General features: G+C 40.7%; 3 protein-coding genes across 6 annotated transcripts in view; 2 read left to right on the top strand and 1 right to left on the bottom strand.

Moving 5' to 3' along the window:
• Window positions 1-8501, top strand: part of ptpn6 (protein tyrosine phosphatase non-receptor type 6) — a 29539-nt gene extending 21038 nt beyond the window's left edge. For all 4 annotated transcript variants that reach the window (XM_080427495.1, XM_080427497.1, XM_080427494.1 and 1 more), the window contains exons 10-16: window positions 1345-1491; window positions 1687-1824; window positions 2648-2802; window positions 4403-4470; window positions 5015-5166; window positions 6146-6210; window positions 8114-8501. In XM_080427495.1, the coding sequence (XP_080283621.1) occupies window positions 1345-1491; window positions 1687-1824; window positions 2648-2802; window positions 4403-4470; window positions 5015-5166; window positions 6146-6210; window positions 8114-8213 (825 nt within the window). In that variant the 3' untranslated portion in view covers window positions 8214-8501. The remainder of the gene's footprint in view (window positions 1-1344; window positions 1492-1686; window positions 1825-2647; window positions 2803-4402; window positions 4471-5014; window positions 5167-6145; window positions 6211-8113) is intronic.
• A 632-nt stretch (window positions 8502-9133) lies between these two features.
• On the top strand, window positions 9134-14230 carry rbp5 (retinol binding protein 1a, cellular). Its single transcript, XM_080427527.1, has 4 exons — window positions 9134-9621; window positions 10350-10534; window positions 11160-11267; window positions 13517-14230. The coding sequence occupies exons 1-4, from the start codon at window positions 9546-9548 to the stop codon at window positions 13568-13570; spliced, it is 423 nt and encodes a 140-aa protein (XP_080283653.1). The 5' UTR covers window positions 9134-9545; the 3' UTR covers window positions 13571-14230.
• A 1050-nt stretch (window positions 14231-15280) lies between these two features.
• Window positions 15281-25792, bottom strand: LOC308084691 (tumor necrosis factor receptor superfamily member 5). Its single transcript, XM_080427510.1, has 8 exons — window positions 25388-25792; window positions 23628-23759; window positions 22906-23049; window positions 22432-22525; window positions 21431-21510; window positions 20429-20539; window positions 18174-18314; window positions 15281-16393 (listed from the first exon to the last, which is right to left on the bottom strand). Exons 1-8 carry the CDS (start codon window positions 25452-25454, stop codon window positions 16215-16217), a joined length of 948 nt encoding a protein of 315 aa, XP_080283636.1. The 5' UTR covers window positions 25455-25792; the 3' UTR covers window positions 15281-16214.
• Between the last annotated feature and the right edge of the window lie 220 nt (window positions 25793-26012).

Below are 26012 nucleotides of genomic sequence, written 5' to 3' on the forward strand. Positions count from 1 at the left end.
AATCTGCACTGTATATGCGTATACAGCGTACCATGGTAGAACACACCACTGGATATAACATATTATTCAGTGGCTCAAATGTAACTGGCTTCTGTATAATGAACAACGTAAAGGAGCAATATTGAATATATTTCTCATTATATATTGAATATATTGAATATATATTTGCTAAAAAACTGCACATTTTGAATTAGAATGCGAGAGATAAACTTTTTGAGGACCCTTTTTACAGTGACCATTTTGACAGATAAAGGCTGAAAGTAATAAAGTTGTGGGGTGTGCTCCATTTAGATGTTTTTTTGTATGGACAGGAGCGGTCCATGCTGGTACACAGTAAAGGCACGGTCACACATGTGCACAACTGAAGGGGAGTAGCCGAGGCATCTAAGACATCAATTACCCATGTTGTCTTGGAATGTGGGCAGTGCCGGAAGTGATGTGCACAAAAATGTATTTGCTGGTGTTTAGTTCATTTGACTTATGTTGGAGTGGTTGGCTCACTGAAAGAAAGAGGCCCACGTGGGGTCAACCACGCCCTTCTTTCCTATTGGTTGACGCACGGTCAAAGTTCATCCGTGTTGAACTCCACGTGATGAACACAAGGCGTCAACACGCTGCAACCAGACACTCCATCCCTTTTATAGAATGGAAGTGAATGCGACGCGTCTGTTTCAGGTGCCTATTCGTGACAGTGCCCTTATACCTAAATGAAAACACCCTCAGTGAATGTTATTTCCTTTAGCTATGTTTATCTGTTAAAATGACTGTTGTGAATAGGGTCTGATGACTAGTTTGTGGCTGTGTTTATCCTATTGTTCACAAGAACCTGTCCATGTATAGAGTTGTATTGATGTTCAGTTTTATGTATGCATATTTTGGAAAAGGTTTAAAACAAAAAACGCTGCTGGAAATGTGTTTAGCAGAAACTATGACTAAAACGGATAAAACATACAGCAAACAAACAACAATTAACAGACACAAATAAATAAGAAGAATGGAGTCACTTTCTGCATTTAGAAGACCACAGAATAAATAAGCCCGCTGGCTTTTAATTGTTCAGATCTTTGATCATTTTAGTGATGACTATTGTCTGCCATTGATGCAGCCGTATGTAATTCTTAAACTGTCAAATTAAACTGTCCTTTCTGGACCTATTATGTTTACACAACACAACACAACACAACACAACACAACACAACACAACACAACACAACACAACACAACACAACACAACACAACACAACACAACACAACACAACACAACACAACACAACACAACACAACACAACACAACACAAAGTCCTTTTTAATTGAAGTGCATTCACTAGTGTTGTGTGTTTGTAGAACACCTTGTGGGAGCCAGGAGAGTCCAAGGTCTACATCGCCTGCCAGGGATGCCTCGCAACAACTGTCAATGATTTCTGGCAGATGGTGTGGCAGGAGCAGACGAGGGTGATCGTCATGACGACGAGGGAGGTGGAGAAGGGAAGGGTCAGTGTCAGAGATGTAGTTCTATGGAAACTCATTTGTGTGATCAAGTCCTGACACTTCTAAATGTGACGATATTGGTCAAATCATGAAACATTTCACAGGATGCACATCGCTGCTTGCCATTTGATGTATTTTACTCTTTTTTTAACAGTTCTACTGACATTGTTATTCCCTCATGTATTGTTTTCTATTCAGAATAAATGTGTACCATATTGGCCAGATCACCAGACTCAGAGCCCCAAAGACGTGGGACAGTATGTGGTCACCCCTGTATCAGAGAGAGATGCTACAGATTACAAGGTCCGAGTCATGGAGATGGCTCCTAAGAACCAGGTAACCCCCAAAATAATGTTAAATGTTACATAATCGTTCCACAGTGTCAACATTGGGGAAATCCCCAGAAGACGTAACTTTTTTACCACACTACATAATTGATCTCCTCACATCAGAACAGCGGGATTTCGGCTGATAATAGGCAACGTTTTTCTTTAAATGGTGAATATCTCAACGAAATGCTTGAAATATTTTCACGTGACTAATGGTGCGTTCACACGGGCAGATTAAAAGATACAAAGATACAAAAATAGACCGCATCTTTGTCGCTGTGTCGCTTTGTATCTGTGTTGCTCAACGTGGTCGCTGACGTCATCAAACGTGCGTACATCGGAGCTACAGTTGTAGCTTTGTAATCTTTGTATCTGGAAGTTGAACCCAGCTCAACTTCAATTTGTAGCTTTGTATCTTTGTCGCTAGAGCTACAGCTACAAACGTCGGATGTATTTTTGTATCTTCATGTCGCTGGTTTCCATTGAAAATGAATGGTAGCATGTATCTTTTAATCTGCCCGTGCGAAATTCAACATCAGTTCTCTGTATCAGTGATTCTCAAAGTTGGGTCTGGGGACCCCCATGGGTCTTTGAGAGGGTTTCTGGGAGTCCCCAGTGAAATGAGTAACAGTTTAATCACTTTAACCCTATTCAAACTCGAAAATAGCATATCTACAAGTGTTGTGAGCTTGTAAATCTGCTATATTCAAAACTTTTTGAAAAGTCTTACTGGCACAAAATCTTTTAAGATGTGGGTCTGCGGCCAAATCAATTTGGGGGTCCTTGAACATGAAAACATTTGAGAACCACTGCTCTGTATGTCTTCACAGTCAAGCGCAAGTCGTACCATCACACACTACCAGTACCTGAGCTGGCCTGACCACGGAGTTCCCCAGGAACCTGGAGCTGTCCTCAGCTTCCTCACCCAGGTCAACAACAAGCAGGCTGAGTCCCCAGATGCTGGACCCATGGTCATCCACTGCAGGTACTGGCGGCTCTGTTCAGGTTTCTTTGTTGATGTGTTTTTCTCTGTATGGAGAAAGATATTTGGAAAGCTGAGAGGATGACGACAGTATAGGAGAGGTGCTGGAGTTTACGTGATTTGATCCTAGCCCAGCTGGCCGTAGGTGTGGTTCCAGCTATGTACACTTGTTCAGTACACCATGCACAGATGTTTTTAAGCCCCATTTATACTTTGTTGTATGTACGGTGTCGCGCACCGAAAACAGCCGATCTACTAGCTCACAAGGCATCATGTCCGCGAAGCCTTGTGAGCTTGTAGATCGGCTGTTTTCGGCATGGAACACCATGTCGGCTCCACGGCACGCGACACCATTGTACGATGGAGCATAAATTGGGCATTCATACTGGAGGGGGCAAGATGGGATCAGGAAATCTAGATGCACTTCAGAATAATGAGAATAATTCAATAAATACCTCAAAGTAAATATCGATTATAAGCACTGTTTAAAGTGCTCCTTTTATTTTATTTCATTTTAGTTTTAGAGAAGGTTGAACAATGTTGGGTTTTATAAGAAGAAATCAGGCTTAAGATTAAGCTTATTTTATTTACAGATTTAAGATTATCAGCATTAGAGCATAAAGGTTTTAACTTAAGTCAACTGACAGTTTATCCTAAAGGAATTCTCCCCTTGTGATGTCATGGGTACAGAGGCTGCTTGTGTTCGTTTTCACAGTTGTCGTTCAAGTGATTAAGTTTTATCCTGATGTCATTATGTAAGTATTGTGGTCACTTAGACTTCCACATTCTGACCCGTGTGCGTGATTCGTATATGAGTCTTATATAACAGAATGCCTAATAAAAACAATAGAATCACACTCGACAAGAAGGATATTTTACAAATAATTTGTGGAATGTGTAAAATGTGTTAAATCATGAGTTGTGTACAACCATGAATAGAACAAATAAATGAAATAAAAATAAATGAAATAATAGACAATTTGTTTTTGGGTGCCCAACCATAACCCTAACCTTTCCCCTGTTCACTTTACCACTTCCAGCACCTAACCTTTCCCCTGTTCACTTTACCACTTCCAGCACTGCATCATGTGGACGTGAACTCCCCTGTGATCTAGTCCAATAAACTGTCCTAGTTGTTTTTCTGTAAAATATGGTTTACACTTCAGTTGTCTTTGTAAATGTTATTCACTGAAACACAAGTATGGAAGTGGGTGTTGGGGGGGGGGGGGGGCACTCTGGCTGGATCTGTAGCCAGCAGCTGTTTAAAAAAATTCTTGAGCTGATCGCATCCAGTTAAGTCACCCCAGCGTTTCACTGAACTGCACTGTGATGGCCATTAATGGCTATGTGATTAAAAGACATCCATCTTCAGACCCCCATAGTACCTTCAGATCCATTCCCATGTACCTTCAGATCCCTGTGTATCTTAAGACCCCCATGTGCCTTTGGATCCCTGTGTGTACCTTCAGACCCCTGTGTACCTTTAGCTTGGTGGGATTGAATCTCCACCAGCTCTCTGAACTCAACTGTCTAATCTAAATGAAGAAACAAAAAGGATTGGACTGACCTGTGAAGCCTGATTATACTGTGTCTTTCTGTCCAGTGCTGGGATCGGTCGGACGGGGACCTTCGTGGTTGTTGACATGATCCTGGAGACCATTAATGCCAAAGGTACAACAAAAATACTTATAAATCAGGAGACACCCAGATACACCTAACAATCCACAAAAAAATAAATGCTTTGCTCACCAGAATATTGTTGGCTACAGATGCATAGGACAAGACCAGGTTGTCTGCTGTATATAATACATTAAAAGAGCACATTACTGGCAATTCAAATGTTTTCATGACACATACTGTAGCCTACCAGGTTTTAATTACCAGCTAGAAGCATTGTGCATTGTGGTGTTTTCTTACACATGCTGTTGACACAATAACCGCAAACTTATCAAGGATAAATCCATTTTATCCTTCTTTATATTCCTCTACTTTGAATAAAGTAAAGAATGTAAAGCACAACAAAGGCCAGCCAAACATTTGTCCTCCTGAAATAGCTTTTATTAATAAAAGACCAATCAAAATCAGTCGGGACAGGACAATCAATTAACCTGTGTTGAGATTAGGTGGTCGACTCGATGCACTTTCCGGTCATGTACCAGCATGCACCAAATAAATTGTTCCTTAACTTTAATCCCCCCCCCCCCCAACCCCCAAGGTCTGGAGTGTGACATAGACATCCAGAAGAGCATCCAGATGGTACGGGAGCAGCGTTCCGGCATGGTGCAGACAGAGGCCCAGTACAAGTTCATCTACCTGGCTGTGTCAGAGTATATCGATGCCAAGAAGACTCAGGCCAGTGCATCTATGGTGAGCAGGGGGAACACAGAGCAGGGACAACTTATCAACTTATCTTTTTACAATCTATCCTTTAAAATAATTGACTTTATTCAAGTAACATTATTCAAATGAAGGTCTGAGAAAAGTCTGTTTGTTCGGTTGCATTTATTGTCAAGGCCTGGAGGTTAACAGCATTGGCTAAATGCCTAAAGTGAAAAATGTAAGGTTTAGAAAGAAAAAAGAAAATAGCTTCAAGATTATGTTGTATGGGATAGACTGTAAAAGTATGATCACATTTCACCAATTCTGGCATCCTTGCATTGGCTTCCAGTCTCTTTCAGAATTGATTTGTATAAAATGTAATTAATTACATTTAAGGCCATCTCTGGTCTGGCCCCATCCTATATCTCCGACCTACTCGAGCCATATGTACCAAAGCGCAATTTGAGGTCCTCGGACAAAGCTCTCCTATATATCCCATTTTCCCGACTAAAAATAAAAGGTGATCGGGCCTTCGCATTCAGAGCTCCGACTCTCCGGAATTCCCTCCCTCTGTGCCCCGGCTCAAATCCCTCCTGAGAACTCACTTGTATAAAGCTGCCTTTATTCCCCAAACGTTTTAACCTATTGAGTGTCCCACTGCATTTGCTGTGTCGTGTTTTTTGCTCTATTTCTTGTTGTGTGATGTGTTTTTGGTTCTTTGTGAAGCACTGTGTAACTCTGTTTTGAACGGTGCTATATAAATAAAGCTTTATTATTATTATTATTACGTCAATAGGCCTTTGAACCTATTGCTGTTGTTTTCAAGATATGGGCTAGCCCCCTCCCCATAGGTATTATGAAGATATGGTATAGGTTATCTAAAGAGGACGTTGTGAACGATGAACGTTGACACAAAGGCACAAAAAAAAATCTCATCTAGGCAATGACCTCATTCTGTACCTTACTCACCCTGTCTCAATCTGTCTGTCTTTTTCTCTATTATGTGTGATTTTGTTTCTCCCCCCAGGAAACAGAGACAGAATATGGGAACCTACAACTTAAACACCCACCAATAAGCAGGAAAGTGTCAAAGTGAGTAAGGTTAAAGTGTGTGTATTGTTTGTTTGTTTGTCTGTCTGTCTGTCTGTCTGTCTGTCTGTCTGTCTGTCTGTCTGTCTGTCTGTCTGTCTGTCTGTCTGTCTGTCTGTCTGTCTGTCTGTCTGTCTGTCTGTCTGTCTGAGAGAGCAACAGTATCCGTGTGTGTTTATCAGTCTGATCTTGTGGGTGCACTCTTGCATCCACACACACACACACACACGCACGCACGCACGCACGCACGCACGCACGCACGCACGCACGCACGCACGCACGCACGCACGCACGCACGCACGCACGCACGCACGCACGCACGCACGCACGCACGCACACACACACACACACACACACACACACACACACACACACACACACACACACACACACACACACACACACTATTGTTAAGTATGTGTCTGCTGAACTTCCTCAAAATGTTCCCATGTCCTCTCTAAACTGAATTCCCACAATGGTTCAAAGTTCTCTCAGTCATCGTCCTCATCCTGAGGTCAGCGGTTTTGGAGGTTGCACAACATTGTGATTTGTACATAGAAAGACAGAGTTGGGGGTGTGGTTTCCAGTCTTAGCACAAGCTGTCCTGCTGTTCTCTATTGCAGTGATTCTCAACGTTTTTTAAATTTCCACTGCACCCCCCCGGTTTGATATGCATTAGGCCACAAACCCCCATTTCAGAATAAACTTTATTGTCACATCACAGGTTTACATGTGTAAAAAAAGTGGGTGAAATTTGTTTTTGTGCAAGCTCCATCATTTTTTATTGTTTTGAGAAAGGAGATAAGAAAAGAAGGGAGGAGGGAGAGCAAGGAGAAAAATATATCAGTTAAGAAAAACATGTTAAGGAGAAGCTAAAAACTAAGGTATATACATATTTTATTAAAATAAATAATCTCCCTGTACACTCTCAGAGTAACAGAGCCGTAAAGGTCCAGTTGGTTCCTAACTAGCAATGATTTAGCTGGGGACCCCTGGAACCACGAATAGTCTCGCATAGTCAGATGATCAGAGATGTCGGCCTATCGATACAGTATGTCTGGTAATATCTAAATTCAATGTAGGGGCTTGAACTGGGCGGAAAGTCGGAAACTAATCAGAATTTTTAAAACAAACTGCATTAAAGAACCAATGCAAAGCCTTTAGGTCCTTCACATTGGGACGGTATCAGGATTGGTTTTCAAAACAGTGGGTGTAGGTTTGTTAGTGTCCGTTCTTGCCGCTGTTCTACCTTGAATTTAGATGTCCACAGAGGTTTTGGTAAGACTAGTCCACTAAATTACATTTAGGGCACCATAAAAACACACAGGAAACAAAAATACACAGACACAGTCAATAAGCTGGTCTCTTCTAGTATATTTCTACTCCATGATTGTCAGTGTAACTAGAGTCCGGTTTTGTAGCATGACACCTCCCATGCCCCTCTTCTGTCTGTCGACATTCCTCTGTGAGCAGAATAAAGGGGGGTGTTTGTGTGGAATGGGAAGGCAAATGAGGTTTAGGGGGCTCTACTATATGCAGTTGACTGCGATAGAATAAACCAATTAGGAAATACATAACAGACAGCACACACAGTGTTGATGTGTTTAATCAAATCCCTTTCACCCACTGGTCTGTTAATTAACCTCTCTTATACCCCAGAGGCACAACGGTGTCTAGTCAAGCTGTCTGGGCCTATATAAGCCTATATATAAACCATCATTTACAGTAGACCCAGTGCTATAGTGGTCAAGAACCCCATTATGTGTGTCCGTTACCATGAACACAGGTGCGCGCACACATGCAACTACACAGTGGACTACTACACACTGAGTTATAGAAATATAGAAAAATGAATGGTTGAAGCTAAGTCACTTGTTGGATATCAATACATTTTCTGTGTTTCTAGAAACAAGGACGATGTGTATGAGAATGTGTCCAAACCAAAGAAAGACGTGAAGAAGCAGAAATCAGAGGAGAAGAAAAGCGGTTCAGTGAGGAAGAGATAGGAGCGGAGAGGTGGAAATGACTTGGAATGGAAATAACTTTTTTACAAAGATTTAACGTTATACTTATATTATTATGTGGATGTATTGTCTGTTGTTTTAAAGATTTTGTATGCCTTTCAAGAGAGACTTTACACATAATGGAATTAAGGTTTAAGCAAGGAGAAAATCATAGAATCATGTGACAACCTATTGAGACTGTTTGGACTGAAAGCAAAGTGCAACTTTGATTGATACATGATGAAAATAAAAATAATATGTGTTGGGGAAGAAATAAATTGTCTCTTTTATTTGATTTGATATAATAAAGCACTGTTGTCATTATTGCAAATTCCACTATTAACTATAAATATTGTATTTGATGTGTTTAACACTTTGATGTGCAGTGGTGTAAAGTAACTAAGTACATGTACTCAAGTACTGTACTTAAGTACAATTCTGAGGTATTTTTTTCACTTTACTGGAGTATTTCACATTTTCGGTACTTTTACTTCTACTCCACTACATCTCAAAGGCAAATATTGTACTTTTACTCCACTACAATGATTTGAAAACTTTAGTTACTTTATTGATTTTGATTATATTACAAAACATACAGTAACCACTTCAGCCCTACATAGATTTTGGCCATTTGAAAATATCCGATCTACAAGCTTAGATCTGCTATTTTCAAAAGATTTTAATACATTTTGTACTTATTTATATACTTATATTACTTACTTATAGACTTATATTATTTTTAAAAGTACGTTTGTACTTTTACTCAAGTAAATATTTAATTCTGGACTTTTACTAGTAACAGAGTATTATATATTGCAGCATTGATACTTTTACTTAAGTACAAAATGTGAGTACGTTTTCCACCGCTGCCCCGCCCCTTTCGTTCCTCAGGGAGAGAGAGAGAGAGATTTGGATTACAGAACGGTTTTGCACACAAACCCATGTGGGAGTCTCCAGGGCAGGGAGGTGTTAAATAGATTTAATTTCGTATTGTTTTAAAGGAAAGCGGATCAGATCAGATCAGCACACTGTGATTTCGCAACAAATCTCTAGGATTCTGCAAGGAAAGTGCCGGGGAAGGTGGACGCTACGCCACAGAATCCTGCTGCTCGCAACAGTTGTTCAACGTACGTCTCCCATCTCCACCATCATCATCATCCCTGATCCGGGGTACTGACTGTCCAACAGTTGCATAAAGTCAGGTTTTTCTCAGACAATGCTATTGGTCATCATCCGTGGAATATAGACCACCACAGGGTGTTGTTGAGACAGAGAGTCTGGAGAAAAGCAGTTAGGTGGCGTTTCGCGTTCTCCCTCCTAACAAAAGGTGATAAAATGTCTAAACCCAATTATTCAGGAACGTTTCACATGGTCTCTCAGGATAATATGGACGGATACCTCGGAGCTTTGGGTAAGCAGATCTGCTTTAGTCGTATTTACATTGCCTGCATGTTAGTCTTTTCCACAGCCTGTTATATAGTCTGTTTTCAATTACCTTTTCATGTAGCCTACTGAGATCTCTTCTGAGAAACAGCACTAAAACAGTGGTTCTCAAACTTTTACGTTTCATGGTCTCCCCTTAACTCTGACGGTATACAAAAGGAATCAAATTGGACCCTAACGGGTCCATTTGGTTCCATTTTGTATACTGTCAGAGTTCCATACTTGTAAGGGTCAATTTAGACCCCCAACTAACCACTGCTGTAAAACATACACTGTAGTCTGTAGCCTTTTATCATTGCAGTCTTAATTCGGCTACATGAATATTTCCTTACATCCTATCATGTTAAATTGCGTTTAGCCCACGGTTATTGATGTATCCATTTGCAGCCATCTTCATTTGTAATGTCACATCTGCATAATGGCTCAGTCTCCTGTCAACTTAGCCTTTAAATGACCCCAACAGACACACGTTTGAGACATGCACACACACACACACACACACACACACACACACACACACACACACACACACACACACACACACACCAGGGTCAGGGTGTGCTGCTTCCTCTTGGTGCGTCTCAGATACCCCCCCACACACAATCTATTATGTGTCTGTGTTTTTTTGTTTATTTTTTAAAGTGTTAATGCTGATTGTCTCCCCACCCTCCCCTACCCTTTTTTTTGCTCTGTCAGATATTAATTTTGCTTTGAGGAAAATTGTGTGCTTACTGAAGCCCAGTAAGGAGATTACACATGATGTTGCCTCGGGTTCGATGAAGATCCGCACCCTCACCACCTTCAAGAACTTCCTCATGGACTTCAAACTGGGCGAGGAATTTACTGAAGACCTCGGCCCTGTGGATGGACGGAAGTGCCAAGTACGTGTGTGTGTGTGTGTGTGTGTTTGCATGCATATCTGCATTTGTGAAATATGATTTTCCCCTTCTTGAAAGCATACGTTGGCTGTTTTGGGTGTGTGTGTTTTATAAATTATCCCACTTGTCTTACAAGTTTTCTGTATTTGGATCGGTGCCTTCTCTCTTCCCAACAGTGGCATGTCTGCCCTATGGGTTACTTATGGGTTACATTACCACACACATGCACACACATTCAGTTGTTAACATCCACTGTGGCTTGTTTGAAGATGTGTGTGTGTTTGTGCGTGCATGTGTGTGTGCACTTCAGAAATAAATAGCAGAAAGGCATGTGCGTGCATGTGTGAATGAAGCAGGTTTTATATAACTCCACTATTGGCCACCACCGTGTTCCAGTAGAAAGATAAAGGCCAGCTTCTGTGTGTGTGGGCGTGCGTGTGTGTGTGTGTGTGTGTGTGTGCACGCTTTTTTTGAATAAAGCAGGTTTTCTATAACTCCAGTCTCCATTTACTACCCCTCATCGCGCCAGCTTGTGTGTATGTGTTAACGTGCGTGCGTACACCGATGATTGTGGACTAGTTTACATACCAATGGAACATGTTTTCACACAGTCTCTCTCTGTGTCCAGACAACAGTGGACTGGGAAGGCGACACTGGGAAACTGCTGTGTGTACAGAGAGGAGAGAAGCAGGGACGAGGCTGGACACATTGGCTGGAGGGCAACATGCTGCATTTGGTAAGGAAAGACCAAAGCAAGCACCCACTTGATTTCAGTCTGGATTTATATACTTAAACAATTGAAACAAACTGTCCATTAGTCTCAAGGACGTTTCGGCCATGCACCATTGTTTAAAGAATAAATCAAGCAGACTAAACATTATGTTTTGGCTAGAAGCACCCTAACATGAAAAGACACTCAATATTTTATCACCCGTTTTTACTTTTAAGGTTAAGAAACAAGAATTTGATTCAGTGGTTATCACTGTCACAGCAATAAGGCCCTGTGTTTGAATCGGACTGGGGGACGACTGTGGCCTTTCTTTTTATTAACTCTTTATCATTTTGGTTTGAATTGTTATGCTTTATTTAGATAGTAGAGTGTAGAGCGACCATAAACTGAAAGCAGAGAGAGGGGAGACATGACGATTCAAACTAGAGTCCTTTCGACTCATAAGGAGCATTATGATCAGTGCACCAGGCACCCCGACGGAGGCCTTTCTGTGTGGAGTTTGCTTGTTCTTCCCTTCATGGGGGTCTCCTCGTACCCAAAGACATGCAGGTTTGGTACATAATGCTTCCAGTGCACTTGACACTGTACAATGGATGTCCAGTGCTCCTAATTGGTTAGGATGATTTAATGGCAGAGGACAAATTCTCTCTCTCTCTGTGTGTGTGTGTGTGTGTGTGTGTGTGTGTGTGTGTGTGTGTGTGTGTGTAAAATGTTCCTGGGCAAAAATACACTAATTAAAAGTGTTTTAATTGTTCGTAAGAGGCAGTGATGTAGGGCTTATTTTTCAACAATGTTCTCCTACACAATAACACAAACAATCAGCAGTGCTCAGGTGTACAAAGGACTTATTGTTTATGGCAAACTGGTGGGGAGGGGGGGATGTTGAGACTGAGCTGAACCAGATGGAACCAGGAAAGAAAGAAAGGGAGGGGGATGGTTGAAATAATAGACATGATTTGGTATGCAAATCAGATTGGGTACGGAAGTTATTCTTTGCCTCACTTTGTCAAGCTCTGATCTGCTTTTATGTGTGTGGTCTACTCTATGGGCGGCTTCTGGCTAGACATCTTTCAGGAGCCGTGTGTTTAGTGCACATAAACACAAGAAAGGAGTGGTACCAAACCAACGGGGCAAAAATACTAATGAATACAAACTTTTATGCAATTCAAATGAACTGAAAACGTAGCACGGTGCTCAGCTAAAGGACCATACCAGTGGTCTGACATGTTTAGCTTATTGACTACGACTCTCTGTATACTTTACATTACTACCGACCTTACCACTGTCCATTTTCCTAATTAATTAGCAGTCACCTGAAACGTGCTTGAGATGATCGATTGATTGAATATTTTATTAGACACAAATAACACCAAAAAAGTCCTTGCGGTCTTGTTTCCATTGGGGTCCTTGGTATTCAATTCATCAACATAAAATAGCACCAAACATTCAATATCATCACAAATATAAGACAATATATGTACAGTGTAGAAGAAATACTATAAATATACCTATAAATAGATAGGTAATGCTATACATTAAACATAACTGTGCGGTTGTCCTTTGTCAAAGTTACGTTATTATTGCATTTAAATTACTTTTAAAACACAGCTTGATTCAACAAAGCATCATTTGAGAAAACAAGGAAAATGTCTGACTTTTTAGCTGCACATTTTTGTTAGCTAACATTGACTTAGTTATTCAGGTAAGTCCAGTGTTATTTTAATGACTTTGGAGAAAAACAATACACACATATGTATGTCTTTTGTATGGACAATAATGTGTTTAGACCACTCCACTAACAATCATGGTTGTTTTACTCAACAGCTCTTGCGTTATTTTTCTGCTAATACCTCGATTGCAAAGGGCGAATGGTTGGGGAGAACAATGTGTTGTTGTTCAAATCCAAAGGGGAATTTGGAAAGAAATGCCAGTGAGGATCAGGCATTAAAGGGTGGATTTCAATTAGTTACACAAGCAGGGAGGTGATGAGTAGGGGGTGAAAGAGGCGGCCAGGACTGCAGGGTCAAAGTTCAGGGAGAAGAAGTGTGAGCCAAAGGGGGGAAAAGAAGAGGGGTTCGTGTTTTGGACACAGGCCCAGGCTTTATTTAATTCTTCTTTGATGTGTCAAACTGTCTCAAGCTATGCTCTTTCTCCATTTTCTCCCTCCCTCTCTCCTTCCCATCTTCCCTTCCTTTCTCTGCCTCAACTGCCCTCTCCATGACCCCCCCCCCCCCCCCACCACCCACCCTCTGCAGGAGATGCGAGTTGGAAGTGTGGTTGCTAAGCAAGTCTTCAAGAAGGCTGAATGAAGTAATTGGAACGGGGATATACTCAATACCTTAAGCTCCTAATTCTTCATAGAATAGTAGAGTGCCGTAGTTTTTTTTGTTTGTTTTATTCTTATAATCTAATGTGTTTTGAGTAATTGCTCAAATTAAAGAATTGAAATCGATGGATAGGCTTTTACATCAAAAGTGTAGAATCAACATTTCATTCATGTGCATTTTACTACAATGCAAAGTACATGTGCTGTATAACTTTTATCTGTTTGATAAACAGAAAATAGAGGACAAAAACCCTTGCAATTTTAAAAGATCTTAATAAAGGAACATTTTGGTCTCATGGACTTATTCAAAAATAACTCACTCCCAGACCAAAATTGTTTATGTCCTTATTCAAATGTTTGAATTGCAAGGAGTGCGCAGGAGTTTTTGAGTCCATGTTTTGTACAGTCCCTGGCCACCCATGTCCTGTGCATTCACTGTACCGACGGGTGTGCAAAGGACTTAACTATGTATGGTTTATGGTAAGAGAAGTGACATGGTTGGAGAAATTGGTACAGAGCAGAGTGAACTGTGTAAACCTTCCCTACACACTTCCTCATATTGCACTATCATAGTTGACTGTGTTGCAAAATCATTCGTCTGTTGTGCTCGATTGCAGGTTGCGTTATTAAATGCATCTTATCATGCTCCAAACTCCAAACTGTCATTTGCTGGACAATTGATTCCCCATTTCTTAGCTCCCACTTTCCAACACTAGTCTAAGCAATTATGGGGAAAATACTGGTGCGCTAGAGCAGTGGCTCCAAAACTGTCTGCTGGGAGACAAGTCCAGGTGGGCCTTTGTATTCTGTGACAACCACACATATTGCAAATATATATACATTTATACAAACATGTACTATATCAAGACTTTGTTCACAATCATTTCCCAATACAGAGGCAAATTATACACCCTAAAAATATAATTTATATTTAAACCACCTTTCAACCTGGAATCCCTATACTTGGACATTAAAGGTGAACATTTTAACTTGCAGAAGTGCAGCTCTACAAACTCACAACGAATCGAAATGCATTTTGAGCTTGTAGATCTGCTGATTTCACTATGAATACAGGTTTGCCTTTTTATTTTGACTGTCCCATTGGTGTGTCTTAGACACAAAAGGTTTGAAAAACAACAACAAGGTAGACTCTTGCTCCTTGATTTGTGACCCACCTAAACTGTAGCCTGGCATGGCCAAACAAATATCACTTTTTACAGGCTGCCTAAACTGTACTGTGCTGATTGACAGTAATGTCCATGTGTAAGCTTCATCTTCCACTGCTCATCGGTTTCTGTTCAGAAACTCAACCAAAACATCCTTTTGTACTGTCCATCACTGACATCTCCAGAGTTTTACAGGCACTTCAGCAATATGTAGGGTATTGCCATATTTTTCACTAAGGGGTTCCTTGCTCCTCTTAAGGTAATGTCTTAAATAACACATTGCTTGAAATTCACTGTTGAACAGGTGAATTAAGAATCTATAAAAGCTCCTCTAGCAGCCCCTACATTTGTGAAGCCCCTGTGATTTACATGAAATGTTGGTGCTTTTGCAATCTGAGAACCCAAACAGCGCCCTCTGCTGTTTTTTACTTTTGCATTCAGCTGCAGAGCTGTGAATCTTTTGTGCTAGAGGAAGGAAAGGCCATGGGGTCAACAAAATCAGTACGTGTCATCCACCTGAACAGAGGTCAAAATTGAATACTTTATTTGTCAGAAATGTAAACAGCACAAGGTACAGTCAGACATTTAGGCTAATAGGATAACACTATCATCATTAGAGCCCTGCCTCCAGCAGGGCTAAAAGTATATGGGTTATTAATACTCTGTAAAGATAGACTGTGGTAGGAAAATATATTAACATAAATGACTTTGTTTATGAGTTTTAATTTACTGTCGGCAAACTTTTGAAGCAGGTGTCACTTATTGTTATTACATTCCATCAATGTACTCTTTACAGACACTGTTGAGTCTTGTACATACAGCACTGGTTCATGACATGATCGATAAAGGCTCTTGCTTCAAATGTTAACATAAAAGCCACAAGTAGAATGCACCGTGATAAATATAAGATGAGTTGATGACCCAATGAATCAAATACTGTAATTCTCTTCAGATCTCACAGGTATTAAAAATAAACATTCTATAATGCTTTACTGCTTTTAGAGATGTAGAATTAAATGAGTGGATGCTGGGGGAAAATGCAGTCAATCTTGCATGGAGTGAGTGGCCCTCCCACACACTGTCTTGCAAAATCTCAAACTTTATTGCTTGACATTTCAGCAAATAGACCTTCATCAGAGTGACTCCTTTTTAAAGGGGATTGCCATTCTGGGACTTTGTAGAAAAGTTGCTTACCTACAGAGAAAAATTAGGTCACAGCCAGCTCTCTAAATATTGTCAGTCCAGACATAAAGCTCATGCTGCACATGATGATCCAGCTTCCTGCTTTACAGAGGACTTCAACCGAGGTAAAATAGTGTGGGTGACTGATCAAAAGACAATTATCCACTACAAAAATCTGTTGGTTTCTCCATAGTTTGGTTCGTAGGAGTCCAGAGGTGATGAAATTGTTCTTCAAAGCTGAGTGAGTTTAGAAGTATGCATCAACGAATAAGCTGTCCATTATGTTCCACCCCACTCATCCTCCTGTGGCTCTGAAGGTGTCCAGAGGGAGTTGCTCATGTAATTGCTGTCATTTCTATTGATGTGATTGGATGGCACGTAAAGGTCTGAAGTTATCAGCGGTGTTTTGATGAGGCCATTCTCGACGTCTAGGGTGCAGGGGTTGACCACAGATTCACCTGTGGAGGATCAGAAAATCAATAATGAAATCAATCACTTGTTGGTGCTTCGGCCTCCTACTTTAGCCCATTTAGACCCGAGGCCGGTTCTAAAAACGCCTTCTAAATCCTGATCTAAGTTTTTTTTTGTATCTAAACAAAAATATGTTGCTATAGCAACGGCTAGTGTTACACAAAGGTGTTCCCGTGTTGAACGGTATAACAACGTATAGGTGTTCTAGGTCTAAATGGAACCGGCAGTGTCGGCGGCCCAATCCTAATTGCAGTCTGTAAAAGCTTTATCTAAATGGCTAAACCGTAATATTCATCATGACCACCCCTCACCTTAATGCTACTATATAATCACATAAAGTGCATTATGAGTGACACGATTATGCTAGAAATGGAATAGAGTGAAAGCATTTATTCACAACAGACCCAAGTGTAAAGGCCCCACTAGCAGCTTCTAGAGGCTGTACTATTATACTATTGCACTACAGTATATGTACATTTTGGCTGAGGGGTGAATCAGTAGGGTTCATCCTGCAATCTGAATTAGATTATGATGCGAGATGTTTTGTGTGCAAACTTGACTTTGTTGCCAGAGGGTGGCGCTAGAGGGAAGGTCAAATAGTGGGGGTCCATCCTCCATACTGCGCTCAGCAGGTTTATGGCAATCGATTAGATACCTTATCTTGGGTCAAGTGTACATTTTGACAGAGGGGTGGTGCTGGAGCAGTGGTTTTCAAAGGGGGGTCCTAACCCAGGGGGTTCTAAATTGACTGTTACATGTCTGAAACTGAAAGTTAAAAAGTTAAAATGAAAAGGTTTGGGAACCACTAGAGGAAAGTCCACGGGGTCTCCAAAATCAGTTGTATTTATCTGTATGAAGCACATGTATGCATAGAGCAAGTTTCATTGCAATCTGCCCATTAGACTTTGAGATTTCTTGTGTGTACATTAAGTAGAAATGTTGGCCTAAGAGTGGCACTGGAGGAAATATCATGGGGTTCCCAAAATCAATAGGGTCATCCCCCAGGATCATGAATGCACTCAGCAAGTGCGCCAATCTGCACTTTAGATATGGACATATGTTTTATGCAATTGGCCATTTTGGCCTAGTAGTGGTGCTAGAGGAAAGGCCACGATGACACTAATCAGTAGGGCCATCATCTGCGGAGCATGAAGGTGCACAGCAAATTCCATTCCAATCCAGCCAGTAGTTTCCTTGTATATAAATACGTCTAGACTAGCAATACAGTGCTGAGTACTGTTTGGTTTTACAGTAAATGCTCAAAATGGTTGAGGCAGTAATTGTAATGGTGTCTGTTGCAGATTATTGGGAATATCTTTTGGGGTGAAGAATGGAGACATGAGGTTACATAATCTGTATGTCCATGGGATGGCTGCTGTCACTCTTATCGTTCTGTATGTCTATTGCCTACTTTTGTGATTTAATTCAACATTATCTTTTTTTTTCAACCACTATCACTGGGCATTGTGTGAAGTGCATGTAGGTGTGCCATAGGTATGGGGGCCACTCCGCAATGACTATATACACTGTTTCATCGTCAAATCACAAGGCCATGAAACGTAATTTAATTGCTCTCTCACTCAATATCTGACATGGGGTGCAATTTGGTATCAAAGGTCAAGAAGGACAATGATTGATTGTTCTACAACTATCATAGAAGGATGAGATCGATTGCATTTGAAAGCTTGACTTGAGTCATTTCACCTGCAATGTTTCCTAGAAGATGACGTAAAGATACTACTTGTCTCTCTGTTCATAGATTATTACCTGAGTCATAGAGCGGCAGCTCATAGGATTTCACGTCACAGCTCTCTTGACAGTGGCCGATCCATTCTGTGGCAGGTAAGGACAGTTCCACTGGGTAGACATGAGCTACAGGCACCGGTTGCACTGGAACACTGGGGATGTCTGTCAGACACAGAAGACACCAGACTGGGTGAAAAACAGGATATTGTACTGAGAGTGGACAGCCTTCTACCCTATGTATTCGTCCTAGATTTTGTAGTATACTGTATAGAGGTTAGAGGCAGTGTTCTGTAACTGAAAAGTTGCAGGATGGTCATCAGTTTTTGTTTCAAGTAATGATGACGCTAGATAACGCCACATTGTTTCCGACAGCTGACAGCTGTAGTAGCTAGGTTAAAGATATAAAATAGTAAATGAGGCTGAGTGATACTTTTATAGACATGGGACTGAGTGCTGTTATTGGCACTCATTGGAATGCCCCTGAGCCAATCAAAATGTGAGGTCGGAACTAAACAGTGGTATAATGAGGGTCCAATAACAGCCATGTTTCCTGTTGAAGTGTCCAACACACTGAATAAGAGTTAAAAAGACCTAAAAGTTCAATGTTGGCTCCATGAAACACTGTCATTCCCACAGTATACTACTCATCAGACACATTTAGGTTTTAACCACTTAAAGGGGAAGACCACTCATTTTCAACATTGAACTATGTCTTTAATACACCTTAGAGCTGTTCTGTGTTGCCTAGAAAAGGATAATTGATTGAGGTCATGTGATCAGTGACATACGCAGGGTGAACTCTTGGCTCCGCCCCCTCAGCCAAAAGTACACCCTGCGTATGTCACTGATCACATAACCTCAATCAATTATCCAGTTCTAGGCAACATAGAGGGGGGGGGACTTTTTTCTTATTTCCACACAACAGCTCTAAGGTGTATTAAAGACATAGTTGAATGTTGAAAATGAGTGGTCTTCCCCTTTAAACCCTATATATTTAGTTGACCACTTGACCGGGGTCCCCCAGGGCTCTATACTTGGTCCACTCCTTTTTTCCGACTACACCAAATCTCTTATCGATGTCAATTCGGTACGTTGTGAGCATCTTTCTATTTTCACCAAATGTTTGCCCCCAGAATAGGGACGATGGGGTTTGTGTGGCAGCAATGAACCAAGATGACTGCCACTGAACCCACTGGACTTTTTCTTTGCCAAATGTAAATTCCAGTCCCAAAAATGTAGGCCATTTTCCTGCAAATGTCGTCAATCAGACGCATTTCAACACAATGTATGAGGTGGCAACCTCTGATGAATGTGTTACGATGTCAAGAATACAGTAAGTTCGTCAGACTGCCTATCAAAAAGGATGTGGTTTCTCCCCTCAGTTTCTCATACAGCTAATGAAGCAGCTTCTCATACGCAGCTAACGAAGCAGTCTGTCGTGTCATGTCCTGTACCATTGTGTTCTCTAATTTAACTCTTGGAGCAATGAGCAGCGTGACATTGCATGGTACAATAGATGTCTTTCTATGTCTTTTAAATGAAGTATTGTTAAATGAAAGTATTGTTTGGTAGTGTGAAGTTTGTATGTTTTTTAATTTTTATTAAACAAATAATTCTGTATATAGGACACTGTTTCAGCAGTGATGACCCACACATTGCATTGTGTGGTACTGTGGACATTTTAAGCAATTTGTGCGTGGACTGATCAGTACATTTGTGAATGTAAGAAGTTATTGAAAGTAATAGTGTTCATGCTGGTTGAAGCAATGTTCTCAGAAACAAGGAAGCGCTGTAGAAGCTGTAGATGAGTACATAAGATAATTTAAGCGGATATTACACACATCACCTTTCACATCACTCCGAGCACTCTACTTGTCAGTATCCTGTACCTAACTACACTGAGCATGAGTGAACTGCACACCCCATGTATTTATTATCACACCCCAAAAACGAATTCCTTTGAATTCAGCTCAGCAGCTGACACACTTCACCTAACATGTTTTGTATTGCATTGCTGTGAAGAAAATGGTGGGAAGTCCCTTACCCTCAATTTCTGTGACTTCAAAGCACTGATTTCTGACTTTCACGCCCTCAAACGCGTAATATACCATCAGTGCACGCACTGCACGGGGATGCCTGAGACCTATTTAAATATTCATAACCCTCTTCATGGCGGCTTTTTGATATTTACTGTGCAAGACAGTAAACCACACGCAAGTCGCAAGAGCCACAAAGACATCCGGTCTACACCGGCAGAATTACTGTAAACACAATACCTGCTCTGAATGATCTGCGTCTTGATCGCCAACATATGATGGCAAGAAGGATAATGAGGCATGTCAATACTAGTCCTGACCATAGGCCTGCGGGTAACATCCATGAGCACTCTGAGAGAGAGACAGAGAGAGAAAGAGAAACGGAGAGTGAAAGAATGAGACTTTTCCACAATAAGTTGAATTTAGAATTTCTGAAACTCTTATCTTTCCCCCCACCTGAGCAAGTTTCTATTGAGCCTGTATGACTAATAGACACAAAGCTTTGCTACGTAGTTAACCCACCTAACCTACCTAACCCTAACCCACTATTTCGTTTCTGTTGGGTGGAAACCCATTATGTCAAAAACAGCAACAGTGGCAGATCTAGAGGCTAAAAAAAATGTACACTTCGTGCCACGTTTCGAGCTTGCAGATCTGCTACTTTTGATGCTTTTGTGTGACGCTGTAGTGTGATCAAGTAGGGCATTAATTTACGAAAAAACACAAAAAGTTAGAATATGGAGATTTGTGAGGAGGTTTGTGAGGATGATCATTCTTAACACCACATCAATGGTTCTCCTGTAGTGCTGCATGGCGGGCTATTGGAATCGCTCCTGTACAATGATAATAACGTTTTCTTATGTTTTCTTATTTCTTATTTTGTGTTTATTCATAAATTAATGCCCTACTAGATCATACTACAGCGTCACACAATGCGTATGTAGATGCTTACGTGCACCAATTTTCATTTTCATGATAATTGGTGGGGATCTCCCCCGAAGAGGTCATTGACTTTTAGCTTGAAAAAGTCACAATAAAGGTCAAAATGAATCAATGAACCAAGATATATTGCATACCAAGACGTGCTGCTGCCGGCAGGATTTGTACCCTTGGGTGCATTTGATTTCAAACTAGAATAAAGTGACTGATTAAAAGGTCAGAAATAACACATTAGACACCTTTGGCTCCCTAACCAACAACTGAGAAACACTTGCCCAGATTGTCTTAAATATTGAGACTTACGAACTATGATGGGCCCACACACAGTATCAATTCTCTGGTTTCCAGGAGTTTTCACTTCCCTGCCCATGGCTGCTTCACACCTGAAAGGGAAAATATAATACGCATATAATGTAATTGTTTGTAAGGTTAGTATAGCTTAATAGTTATTATAAAGCATAGCTTTTAGTTTCTAGCTTGCATACATAAGTAAAACTTGATGTGTGTATCACTGAGGGCCCAAGGAGGGAGTGATGTGCAGAGTGGGAAGTCGGTCTGATAATGGGTACAACAGCCACTCCGACAATGGGTACAACGGGTATGTTGTTAAGTCAAATAAATCTAAATCAAAAGACTGTGTATGGAATGCTGGAGGGTTTTACATTTTTAACGCCAGCCAATCAGATTGTTGAATGCCTGGAGAGGGATTGCTCTACGATTTGGTTTTGTTTGTTAAGCCAACCAATGCAAAAAAAATCAGCTAGTGCTGGCGGGGCTAAATGAGGCTCAAAGCAGAATTACTCATTTGTGCAAGAAAAGAAAACCTCAATGACATATAGTAAATAGGACAGCATCAATGCAAACCGTTACTTTACTGTACTAACTACAGGTATCCTATATAATACACAATATATATATCTCTAAATCACACAGAATCCACACTGAACAATGTTTGGGTATCAATGACTTGGAGTTTGTTATGGCCCTGCAAAAGGACTGTATAAATACATGTCACTCTCATTTTGGAACAAAGCTCTTCAGAGTTTGATATTAACCACTTAAACCCAGATGCCCATGGTCCCTTAGGGCTCTACTAGGTCAGCTAATATTTCCCCGTACACTAAATCTCTTTGCCGAAAATAGCAGATCTACCAGCTCACAGCGCGTTGCAACACAATGCGCTGTGAGGTAGTAGATCTGCTCTTTCCACTGAATATTAGCCCGAGAATAGGGATGCTAGGGTTCAAGTGGTGTTAACATTTCAAAAGAGTAGTGGTATAGTAATAGTTGAAACGTATACTCACTTGGTGTGTCTTTGACACGGTGTGAAATAATCTGAAACATTGTTGAAGGTCCCTTCTGGACACGAAGCACAGACTGTATCATTTGTCCGAGTGGCTGGCAGAAGGAAAAAATATATATATATTTACAGAAGACCACTGTTTCTGAACCCTTATGATTTCAAGAACCCACAGGTTGATTAGCATTTAGGCCACGGACCCCCATTGAAAATGAATTACTAGGCGCGTCAATTGCTCCCCGTCTCAAAAGCCCTTTCCACTTGTTTTTATGTTTAACTTTTTAAAACTTTAAATTTGAATACTGAAAGATAAGGGCGGTCAGAATGGGCTGAGACTTTGCCCAAATATGGATATGGCTGACATCACAGTACTGACGTCATAGTACTGACACGTCATAGGACGAGTGATGTCATAGACTGGCCACATGAACTTATTATTACACCCACTCATTGTGCAACATACAGTATATGAACGTACCTTTAGACATGACCCCATGTGCCTCAGGGCAGCTGGTGATGGATTGGCAGCTGTCACAACTATCGTTAGTGCAGTAGAAGCCAGACACACAGCCACACACCGTGTTCTTGTTTGTCGTGCATTGCACTTCTATCCTCTGGTTTTCTGAGGGAGAGATGTAAGCAGCACAAACAAGACAATGGTCAGTAGGCTATGTTGTGGGAAAAAATTTAACAAATTCAACTTCACTTTATTGTCTTAGGCGAGGAAATCTGGCTTGCATTCGGCCAATGGCCATAATGCTCACTCTACAACTCTAAGTTGTGCACATAAGACACATCGTTCCACTTTACTATTTTATAGTGAAAATGTTTGTCACAGTTCAGATAAATCTGAAATGACCTACTCTGTTACGAGGTAGACTTTTCCTTCTGTGTTTGAGTTCTTACTTAATATAGTTGACAATACTGAAACATTGCCAAGCTAGGGTGGGATCATGAACACAGAATAAGAGAACAATACCATAGGAAGGAAAGGTGTGTGTGTGTGTGTGTGTGTGTGTGTGTGTGTGTGTGTGTGTGTGTGTGTGTGTGTGTGTGTGTGTGTGTGTGTGTGTGTGTGTGTGTGTGTGTGTGTGTGTGTGTGTGTGTGTGTGTGTGTGTGTGTGTGTGTGTGTGTGAGACGTGTGTGTGACGTGTGACGTGTGTTCATATGTAAGGAAAAGGTGGGTATATGTGACTTACTGGCTTTGCAGGCAGAACACTTTAGACATTGATTCAAATGATTCTTTGTTGACGTGTGTGAACCAGACGGACATTCACTACAGCTGTTGTCATGAGATCCTATTCCTTCACATTGTCTGCTGACATGCTTTCCTGGCATTGGGGTCACAGAGAGAGGTTGAATGAGAGATCAGTTTGGATAAATGACTTCATGAGGGAAGTTAGTTCATGTAGAATATTGTCTCCGTCTTTCTTTCTGCCTTTATTTGATTCATTTTGAGGAGTTATTTTACCTCAAGTGTATTTTTAATTTAACCTATAATATAGCTACAATCCGGGACTTATTTAAATGAATCAATCTGTATGGTAGAGTATGTTAAAGTGATGTTTTTGTAAAATAAGTGTTAAATAGCTCTATAATAGGATAAAAGTGAACGTTTAAGACTTTGAGTAGGCCTATAGTGTTCAGCAACAGAGGTCTCCTCAACTCTCCAGCTCTGTAGTAAACCAATTCTATCCAATCAGGACAGAGAACTCATACAGGTACAGAATAATACAGAATAATTTGGAAATTATGAAACGAACAAAAAAGTACACACAAAGTTGGAACTGGAACGCTATAGAATTTAAGCTGATAAATTATCTTTTTTGAAAGTTATTTTTGGGGGTTTTATTTATTTATTTCATTTTTTTATTTTAGGTACAGTGGAAAGAGATGGAAAATGTGGAGAAAGAGTAGAAGAGTGACATGCAGCTACTGTAAATGGTCCGGCAGGCTGCGAATTGAACTGGGTATCTGCTGTCAATTATTAGAGCCCATGTGCTACACTACCCCAACCACTCTGATGTCAGGTCACCCCACTGATGAATGGTTTTTATGGGGTGCCAATTGGATAACATAGGTATCCCGACCTGAAAATGTGTTATTTGTTTGCTAAAGAGATGGAGAGACAGCGATACCCTTGTTACTTTAACAAAAACATATCACTTACAATGGAATATACACACATCTGCAGTGGTTGGAGGTGGTCTCCCTACTCAAATTTAGACCTTGGTGTCTGGTAGGACACCAACTGGTTGGCAATGTCATTAAAGTTGTTTGAAGCAGAAGCCACAACAGATTGGACACTATGCACCTCCATCTTTATTTTAGTTCGGACATCATTGTCCCCATCGGGAGAGTGAGACAACAGACATAAAAATAATTGATTGTAGCTTTAATGATTAATTGGTGACTGTGTGTGTGTGTGTGTTTTATAATTATGCCACCACATTGTCACTTGTCACTACTTGTAACCAAAGTAAAGTAAACAGCTAATTTCAACTGAAGTTGGCCACGTATAAATGTATTTGTCATGATACAGAATAGTTACAGTGATGAATTTATTTAAATATATCTCTCTTGAACTCATTTCCTCACTGTCTGACTGTGGCTGAATATCTGACAGTCAGATACAGTCAAAGTCACTTACTGTATTCACTTAATGCTTTTTATGTTCTAAGAAAACAACTAACTAAACTGACCAGTTTTAACATTAATTATTAGTTTACAAATAGGCCAGACTAAAAGTTTTTCTTCCATTAAGATCAACTCTGCTTTTCAGCTTAATCTATTTGTTGGTTTGAGAAATACAAAAGAAAGTAGCTATACTGTAGCCTACATACCACTCAGTTTGCAGTGCCGAGTTTAACAGTACAATGTACTGTTCTAACCTGTTTAACAGTACAACTGTACCATTGTACTAACCTGTTTAACAGTACAACTGTACCACTGTACTAACCTGCGGAACACTGCTCACAGCATCTCGTCCCATCTTTGGAGGGGTATTCTCCATCTTTGCACGGCATCTCCTATCCTTGTGTGTGAAATCTTTTAAGGTTTAGAAGATGATGGTGGTCTCTGTGTACTCCCTTTGAATAAACCACTGGATGTGCTGTACCATAGATGTTAAACTTGTCCTGCTTTTGGTATCAACGGTCGTTACTGTTGCTTTTACTGTTGGTTTTAAATCTCCCTTCGTCTTCTTTGTTTTTGAGTCTCGCTTGTCTCTCTTCCAGCAGTTGTTGTATCCCTCTATTCTCACTGAGATGAAATGCGCTCCACCTCACCTCTTGTCATTTCTGCTCCCACACAATGGAAAACCCGGTGATACCTCATTTGCCGTTTTCTCTCTCTCCCCCCTCTCTTTTCCTCCCTCTCTCAACTTGTCTTCCCCTCTCGTGCTCTCGCTTTCTCTTCCCCTCCCTTGCTCCCTCCCTGCCTATCTCTGTTTCTGTCTCTCTTTCCCTCTCACTTTCCCCCTCTCTTTCCTTCTATCTCTCTAGTCTCCCACCTCTCAGTTCAATTCAACTGCATTCAGATAGATAGTGTATTTATTTGTCCTAAATTATTTCCCCAGTAGGTGC

Source organism: Gymnoscopelus braueri (assembly GCF_963280865.1).
Source record: "Gymnoscopelus braueri genome assembly, chromosome: 4".
NCBI lineage: Eukaryota > Metazoa > Chordata > Actinopteri > Myctophiformes > Myctophidae > Gymnoscopelus > Gymnoscopelus braueri.